The sequence below is a fragment of the Corvus hawaiiensis genome, chromosome 2 (assembly GCF_020740725.1).
Source record: "Corvus hawaiiensis isolate bCorHaw1 chromosome 2, bCorHaw1.pri.cur, whole genome shotgun sequence".
Lineage (NCBI taxonomy): Eukaryota > Metazoa > Chordata > Aves > Passeriformes > Corvidae > Corvus > Corvus hawaiiensis.
In genome coordinates this window covers 96,031,928-96,041,222 of record NC_063214.1, presented here as the reverse complement: position 1 = coordinate 96,041,222, position 9,295 = coordinate 96,031,928, and the positions used below count along the sequence as shown (strand labels likewise).

At 45.4% G+C, this 9,295-nt stretch overlaps 1 protein-coding gene across 2 annotated transcripts in view; it reads right to left on the bottom strand.

The window, feature by feature from the left end:
- Positions 1-1,459: 1,459 nt before the first annotated feature.
- SH3RF3 (SH3 domain containing ring finger 3) overlaps positions 1,460-9,295 on the bottom strand; it is a 244,821-nt gene continuing 236,985 nt past the window's right edge. For both annotated transcript variants that reach the window (XM_048327095.1, XM_048327103.1), the window contains exon 10: positions 1,460-4,701. In XM_048327095.1, coding sequence (XP_048183052.1) covers positions 4,533-4,701 — 169 coding nt within the window. In that variant the 3' untranslated portion in view covers positions 1,460-4,532. The remainder of the gene's footprint in view (positions 4,702-9,295) is intronic.

Below are 9,295 nucleotides of genomic sequence, written 5' to 3'. Positions count from 1 at the left end.
TGGAAATACATCTGTGGCCACGTGGAAAGTTATTTTTGCTACACGAAAGGCTGGGGCGCGAAGACACGGCCTTCTCCAGACTGTATCACCTCTTGGCTTCCCTTCCAGTACAGCTCATTTATTTGGTTTGGCATCAACTAACCAAGCCATGTAGCTGCCAGGTTCACCATGTATAAGGAGCTGCTGATGTCAGGAAGAGCTTTTGGCTGCAGGAAAGCCCTGCAGATGTTGTCCAGGTGGTTCTGCTCTCCACGAGCATTTAGGAACAATTTTACGATGATTATTTTTCTTTCAAAACATGGCCTAAATTCCTATCAGGCACTGGAGCAGAAGCATGGGGCAACATGCGGTACGAAGGCTGGGTGAGGTGTGTGGTATGTGCTGGCAGCAGGGGACTGAGAAATGCCAGAGGAACAGGACCTGGCAAAGTGTGGAGGTGACTGGCACTCCAGACCAGCTTGGAAGTAGCTGGCAGGCTCCTCTGTGCAGCGTTTGGCACCACACTGCTTGCCAGGCAGGGCAGCCAGCAAGGCCTAGCCAAGGGAGAGTTGTTGCCTGCCCACATTTAAATTCTAGTTGTTCCCATGTTTCAGAATTTTGAGTCAGGATCCAGCTGTGGCAAAGAGAGACTCATGTCACCTGCCATGCAGATGACCTGGTGCGTTAGCTGTGCCTCGCTCCTCCCTGCCCTATGTGCTCCCAACTGTGCAAAGAATCACCACCCATGGGTGCCTCTCCCAGAGGTGCCTCCCAGCCAAATCAAGGCAAACACAACCAGACCCACTCATGGACTCACGTTCCTTCTCCAGATGCTCTGCACTGTGCTGCTGAATGGGAATCTCAGGCCTTGTCCAAAAATGAGCTCACACCCCTCACCTGAGTTAAGGGGCATCAGTTGCCCAGGGTACAACCTGCTCCTTCCTGTCTCCCAGTTCCTTGGCTGTGCATTGCCTGGAGGACACATGGACCCTGCTGGCACCACACCCAAGCCTACCCAGGGCAGGAGGAAAGGGGTCTTCCTCTGCCTACAAACCTGCTCAACCCTGTGACCTCAGAGCACCCCTGAAGCCCACTAACACTATTAGAGGCTGCTCTTTTCCTTGCAAATTTTCTGCTTCCACATCCCCTCCTAGCCTCTCTGCCACAGCCTTACCCTTGCCACCTTGCTCCCTCTTCCTGGCCTGTCCCCACTCCCTTTCTCTGGACCTACGCACCTCTTCTCCACAGGTAAGTTGTTAACTTCTCAAGATTTTGAAGAAATCCCAGATGTGCCAAAAGAAGAATCAAAGATTCTGACTCCTGTTCAGACATCTCTTACCCCTAACAGGTTTTTATTTATGTGGGAATAACTAACTACAGGGTTTGCAGAGGAGTCTTCCCTATTTTCTTTGCAAACCTCAGAGCCACTTATGCTGCTTGTTCACCTCGTTGTCTAATAGAGAGAGAAACCTCAGTCATGTTGCCTTAATACTTATTTTATTTAAAGAATCAGAAACACAGTCATTGTAGTTCATTTGTACTCATATCTGCCAACATTTCCTAAACCACGTTAACATTAATGTATAACAAAAACATTTTCTGAGCTGTGCAAAGTTCAAAGGAATTGTTCAATTACTTGAACCCATTTCTAGAAGAACAAACCTGGCATTTTACAAACTGAGGCCACCAGAAGGAATCTTTTCCCCGCCCTGTTGCAGGAGATGGAGATGCCCTCTCCTCCCCCTTTTCCTGGCATGACAGGTAAAAACTAGACCACAGTATGAGTCGAACCTCTCTCAGTCCAGGACTTTCTGACTGGCACTGGGTCATGTTTTTGTATCACTGGGCTATATCAAGTTCACCTTAATACTTGTGCTCCTGGCATGGAAATGATTTGTCCAAGAAGATTACTCAGTAACCCAAACTGTGATGATAAGCAATAAAGAGGGCCCAGAAACAGCTGCTATCAAAATAGAACACCTCCCCACCCCCTCCCCCCCATATTTTTCCTAGCAGAAGGTATGACTGGAAGGGTTGTCGACCATTTAAAAAACCATCATCCTCCTTGCAAAATATATTTTAAAGCACTGATTTAATGATATGACATATGGTCATTTTCCTTGATACTCTCACACACCAACTTTTGTCCTCTTAGAGTTAAGCATAAAAAGGTGGAAATCTGGAACCATTTTAGATCTGGCTAAATAGAATAGGCAGCATGCAAGCTGTCATCCTGTTTCGTTTTTCTGACTGTAGTAAATACACCATGAAACAGAATTTTAAGAGCGTTTTAACCACTGTAAGTTGTCAGAAAAAATCTCATCTCTGACAGATCTAACCCAGAAGTTTTATTGGAATCAATAACACACATTTTGGCATTGCTGACTGCCTAACTGTGCAGTTTACTGTTTGAGGTGCAGTGACACCAGTTCTGACCTGGACCAAATAAGTGGAACAGATATGGCTCTAATCTCAAGCAAGTCTTTCCAGAAGACGTTTTTTCGGTCTCTTATTGGTTATAAAAAGGCAATTTCCTCTCAACAGTAACTAAATTTTTAGTGACTGACTCATTACAATCTGGAATATCAACAAATGCGGCAACATCAAGTATAAAAAGAAACACCCTGAAAGTGATGCCTCCTGGTTTGAAAGTGCTATACTTGGCCATGAACTGTGTTTCTGGAATTGGTTTGTTAACATGTGACAGCAAGAAGAACTTATTTTACAAAGTCACAGAGCTGAACTTAAATAGGAATGCTCACTTACATGGGTTTTGATATGTACTAGTACACACGGCTTGAATGAAAACAAAACTTACACCTTCGCATATGAAATACTGGTAACGCAGTGATGATGTTCACCCACCGGGCCTCTTCGTTTTAATAAGATCATCTCCAGGTTACAGTGCCTCCGACACGCTTTCAAACACCCACCACATGTGGGCTTTGGCAAACAGCCAGCTGCTGTCAGAGGCAAGGTATGGATACAGCTATGAAAAGCCTTTCAACACGATTCACTCCTCAAGAGCCGACATCTTTTTAAATACTCTCAACAATTGCATTAGGACTTTTTTTTCTCATTCTTTTTCATACAAATAACTGGCTAAACTCACATTTATTGCACCTTTAAGTCCCTGGTAGATGGAAGCTTATATTGCCTGATACAGTTTGTATTGTAGCTTGACGATGTTAAGAAATCCAACAGTCTCCAGAACTGTACATTTCTACAGTAAGAAATCACATTTCCGTAACACTAATTACTGCTGTCGCAGACCAGCTCTCATCTCCGTCATGCAACGACAGAGGAAAACTCCATGGTCCCTGTGTGTGATAGAACCTGCAGTGTTCTTCTTATTGCCATGAAAAAGTCAATTAAAATGACTCCTCTGGGAATTACTTCCAATTCTGGAGTCATTATCACTCTCCAGACAGAACGCTGTGCTTCAGCATGGATCTTCAGCCACTCTAAATATGCAGGAGAGAGCAAGCATGTGTGTGTTGCACAGGCAGCTCCCTCAGGTGTATTTATCGGTGACCATGCAGCTTTTTCTCTTTTCCTCTATGAAGCAAGAACAAGCAGTCTGATCTCAATCTTCAGGTACGGTTCTAATTTTGTATGTTGAATGCAAATCTTGTTGCAGCCTCTCTGTTTAACCAAATCTTTAACGATTAAAAAAAATAGCACCAGATGTATGAAAAAGAGGAAATGTCTGATCTAGTAGGAATATATATAAAGTAGAGCAATTCTTACAGTAAAAAGGTACGTTGTACAAAAAAGCAATGGAAAGTGATACCGAAGGACAAAAAATCCATGCTGCATATAATACGGGCAGAAGACAGGCAAAAGGGATTCTGCTCAAATAACCACAGTTTAATGGTGGAGCTGTACTTCCTCCAGGACCTCCCTGGCAGCAGTGCCAGGACACGGGGTGGTGTGGGACTCTGAGTACTAACACACTCACTGACAAACCTGCGCAGCATATCTTTGAGGTATATAGAAAGCATGACATTAACATTTTGGACTCCTCATTCTTACTTGCACAATGATGCACTGGTCTTTAGCTGAGGTTTTCTCCACCCTCCCCTCTTCTTCCCTTGGTAAAAACAAAATCCCAGTTTAAGAGCTTCCTAGCACACCTCCTTGAACTCTCAAATCCATCTTGCATAGGCCAGTAATAAGAACACTGCAGCTCTGACAAATAAGTTACAGCAATATAACAGCTTTCCTCTTAATTTTTTTTAAAGATATCTTCTCTATAATTTACACAAAAGGTTAACAGCCAGAGTTTCGGTTACTACAGTCCAGATGGGCATCCTTTCAGTCTGTGATTCCAGGTGGAAGGCACTACTTCAACATACCACTGTATGCACTGCACACGGTCTCGGGAGCACAGCGGGGCACTATGTCTCCAGAGCTGCAGACTGAAGGGCCTGGGGGAAGTCTTTGGAAATAAAAATGGCAGTGGTTATCAGTCCAGTTTCTCTTTGCTGTCTCTTCTTGTGCTATGTGGTTTCCCCTGAAAGCTCCTCAGTTGAGAGAGCGGCGATTCGTCCTCAGAAGCTCTCGACAAAGCTCCCTGGGAAGAGGCCCGTCCTGCCGTTCCTCTGCAATGTCCCTTTGTACCAGCCGTCCTCCCGCTTCTTGTGCACAAACACAATGTCACCTTCCTTCAGTTCGATCTCCGCCTCGCTCTGCGGGGGGTATGGGACCACAACGCGGTACCTTTGGAGAAAGAAGTGCAAAGACTTGGTTAGTCTGCACTCGATGGGAGCTGCGGGGCACCAGTACCAGAGATCTTGGGGAAAAAAACTTTTGGAAATATCAGTAAGTTACATTTTCACACACAGTTGTATGCAATGCAGCTACATTTTCTACTACAACTGAGTAAGGTGGAAATTTCTGGACAGCTTGGCTGGAGAATTGACCAGGACGTACTCTGGAGCCAGTCCATGAAAGCAGGAGTGTGTTGTCAAATGGATGGACCACTCATGGTGTCCCTGCTCCCAGCTGTGTGCTGGGCCTGTGCCAGGACTTGGCTGCTTTATCCTATCCTACATCTCTGCTGCAACATGTCTTCTTCAGCTCTGCATCTGCTCCATCTGAACATCATAGCATCATACAATGATAGAGCAGTTTGGGCTGGAAGGGACTTTAATGGTAATCTAGTTCAACCCCTCTGCCAGGGACAGGGACATTTTCAACTCAAGCATGTTGCTCAGAGCCTGTGTGTCAACGGCATAAGTCAGCTGGGTGTCATCTGCGAACTTCCTGAGGGTGCCACCTACCCATCTATCTCATTGATGAAGATATTGAACAGTACTGGTCCCAGTGTGGACACCTGAGGGACACCACTTGTCACTGATGTCCACTGAGACATTGAGCCATTGACCACTACCCTCTGGATGCAACCATTCAACCAATTCCTTATTGTCCAAATAGTCCACCCACGAAATCCATCCTTCTCCAATTTAGAGAGAGATGTTGTGAGGGACCATGTCAAAGACCTTACAGAAGTCCAGATATATGATACGCTCTCTTCCCTTGTCCACTCATGATGAAAAATGGGGTTTGCAGTGCTCCCACTGCCTGTGACACCAGCAGATGTTAGCTGAAGCAGTTCACATTTTTCTTCGTATAATGTTTCCTGAGAATGTACTTTGAGTCCCTCAAACCTGGAAGGGAAGCTAAAATGGAAAGATATCAAGTGACTTTCAAAGCACTCTCCAAACCAGTGGAGAGCCCCAGTCCTGAACCTTTCACAGGGCTCTCTGGGAACTTAGTTTTCAAGTGTCACTTCATTTCAATGAAGTAATGATGTGTATGAGCCTGATACAGCTATTCTGCACTCAGAGCTTATCAGCAGGCATCCTTCTGAGAGAGCACAGACTGGGCCATTTTATATCAACGCACTTGTGTGCAGAGCAGGGAATATATTTCTACTGCACGATTGTTTTTTACCTTCAGCACTTTTGCAGTCATCTGGCATTTGGTTAACAGTCAATAACTGTCTTGCTAATTGCAAAGTAATGAATATAGTAAGATAGTTAAAAGTTGCCAATTGATTACCTAAAGCCCATCTCCTGAGAATTAATATATCCACAACTGCTGCCTGGCCACCAATGCCTGAGTCCTGTCTGTAACAAGGTGAGTATTTATTTAACATAATATCCTGCCCCTGGGGACTTTGGCATACCCTGGAGGCTGTGGACCACTCCCTGAGGCCATCCCCAGTGAGACAGTACCAAAGCAAGGGGCTCTCCAGTGGCAGTCACCCATTTTCCTTGCAGACTTTGCTCAGGTGCCTAGTGACTGCAGTTCTGAAACTCGGCACTCCACTTTGACCTGACACTGGAAATATCAGCTTTGATGCTATGTCTGGACATCTCTACAGCCAAACAACCCATTACTTGGAAAAGCATTAAACTCCCTTTGGAGCAGGGGCTCTGTTCTAACACCTGACTATGGCCTTTTTATCTTGACACAGCAACACGGTCGTGGAAAGTATATATGTTCAAGTGCCATCAAAAATTTGCAGATCCTCTCTGTACCTTGGTTAATAAATCTAGTTGTCACTTCCCTCCTCTGTGGAAAAGCAAATAACAGGGGTTGAAACGTGTGCTGCTGGCTGGCTGCAGGAAAATGGTCTATCAAGCTATCATCTGTGGAACTGCTACACTTATATTATGAAGCTTTGCCAATTACACTCATTATGCAAATGAATGCACACATTATTTCAAACACTCTGCTGCAGTGTTGATTAATTAAATTATCAGAGTGGAACAATTTCAGCTAGGATGATGCCAAGTTTCAGATCTCACTACTCTTATGCACAATCACAGCACATCGGAGCTCTGCATCAGGAACTCAAGAGGCCTTGAGAAAGAAAAAAGGTTGGACCTCAATATGAGTTGAGTGCTGTGGAGGTACTCACAGACCATTTTGGCAGGTCAGGAAACAGAAACTCAGAAAAAGGTGGTGTCTTGAGCAGGGTCACTCTAAAGACCCAGCTGGGACTGGCAGCACCTCGTGTCATACCAAAAGCACAGAGCCTTCCTTTTAAAGCCAAACTTTGTCCTCAGAGTGATAAGCTGCTAGTCCCTAAATGGTTCACAAGAGGAGGCAGGTGACCACACTCAACAGGAATGTGTCCACCATCATAAAAGGGGTTCTACACAGCATCTTCTTAGCAATTTAGAAAAATAAATCTCAGTCACTGCATTACAAAATGAGGCACTTTTTCCCATTCAGGAAACCCTAAATGCTACGGTTTAAATTTAATTAACTACAGTACCTCACAAGATAGCACCGATGAGGTTTTTGATAGAACAACAAAATAACAGCTCCGAAAGGCCTTGCAAATCAGTTAAGAGCTCCTCTGTGAGAGATGGAAAAAGATGCGATGCCTTTCCCCACGAAAGGTTTGAAGCAGGGCCTGGGAGAGGCAGCCCGGTGGGGGCTGCAGGGGCAGCAAGCGGGCAGTGTGCTGGCACAGGGAGCTGTGCCGCCCCTCCGCACCTCCAGGTGGCACCTCAGCCTCGCTTATCCTCCGGAACGGAATTGCAAGGACAGCTATTAGCCGTATTTTTTTGGCAGAAAAGGTCTCTTCTCCCAGACATCCTCCCTCACTCCGAAAAAGGCAGTCCGGGATACTTCTATTTATAGCTCCCATTTTTATTTCCCTTTCTGTCCCCTTTTCAAGAAGATGCTATAAAATTGTAGGTTTTCTTATACCAAACTGTCGCTTGGCATTTTAGATGGATCTCAGTCTTCTCAATTTTGTCTGTGCCACATTACACCTCTAAATTACCAAAATGCTAATTAGCTGGGCAACAATTATGATGACAAATGTGGCAACCACCTCTGACTACTATTAATAATATTTGGTATTTTCTGTTGTAAGTGGTGTAAATCTGCCTTATATAGTTACAATTCTGCCAAATGTTAATCATTTTGGCCCAAATTCTCCACAGTAGTTGGCTGTATCAGGCCAAGGGTCCAACATACAGCCCAGTAGCCTCATCACTTCCAAGAATAACATGAGGGGTTTTGCAGCACGAGCAGGACCCATATGAGCACTTCCACAAACTGCTCTCAGGTCCCATACTTGGGAGCAAAGACTTATCCTGTGGTCTCACTGGTCTGTCAGGGATAGTGTTCCTTCAGAAAATCACCCACTCTCAGCCAGGTTAAATGCATTCAAACCACCCCAAAATGGCACATGTTTAGGCTTGTATGAGCACTGAAAGTAAAATCTCTGCTGATTCATGCTCCAAGCTGTCCTAGCTCTGTGGGACCTCAGAGGTTGCATTTCTCTTCCTTTCTTAGCACTGGGCCCCTCTTTTGTTTTTCTCTTATGGGACAGACTTGATGTTGGACATGCTCAGGGCTGGCTGCCATGGCATCCTTGGATTGAGCACTTCGTCCCTGGAGGCCACTGTCCAGGATGCGCAGTGGCCTGGGAAGGGTCCTTGGTGCCCAAGAGATAATACATGAAGAGAGGCTGCAAGTAGTATCAGCAAGGACAGGGGATGGGTTTTGCCCAGACAGGGAAACCCCAAGGAGCTGGAGAGTGGGGTAGAGAAAGGGATGAGGTAGAGGAAGAGGGAGGTGGATGGGAGAAAAACTGGGAGCAGAAGAAGAAATGTGACTGTGATGAAAACTGGAAGCCCTGATAGAAAGTGTGGGTATGGCTGCTGAGGGGGGGAAGCTCTGCTGAGCTGAGTCTGGGAGAGCAAAAAGCCTTGGTGGGAGGGAGCCTGGGGCAGGGACATGGCATCCCAAGAAATAGGAGACTGCATCAGTAGAGGCTGGCACTGGGGCTGAGGGTGGGATGGGCACCCTGGCAGCAATTACCTCACTGAGCTGGGAATAGGTCCATCCTCTGCTGCCAGTGAAGACCTTGCAATCCCACTGTCCCCTGTCTTCATAGCACTTGTTTTCACAGTCAAAAGAAACACCTCTCCCACCCAGCCCTCCATTTGCTACTCCTACTGAAATCTGGAAGGTGCAAATAAGACTCTTAACCTCAAACAAATGTCACATGATTTGAGTTCTGGTTTTGTTTCTTTTAAAGAAGCAAAATGATTAAAAATATCATGTGTGTAGATACATAAAGACATCTACAACCTTGAAAGAACCCGAGTGTTTCACACTCATGCATCTGAGATGAAGAAACAGGCAAATAAAACTGCCCATGACTTTACTTCTGCTGCCTTGCAATATAATCTTCCATTATATGACTGCATACTATTTTTCCCATAGGATGCCTGCTTCATTTAGTGCACAAGATGCTACTCTGGATGTGAGTCAAGGTTCT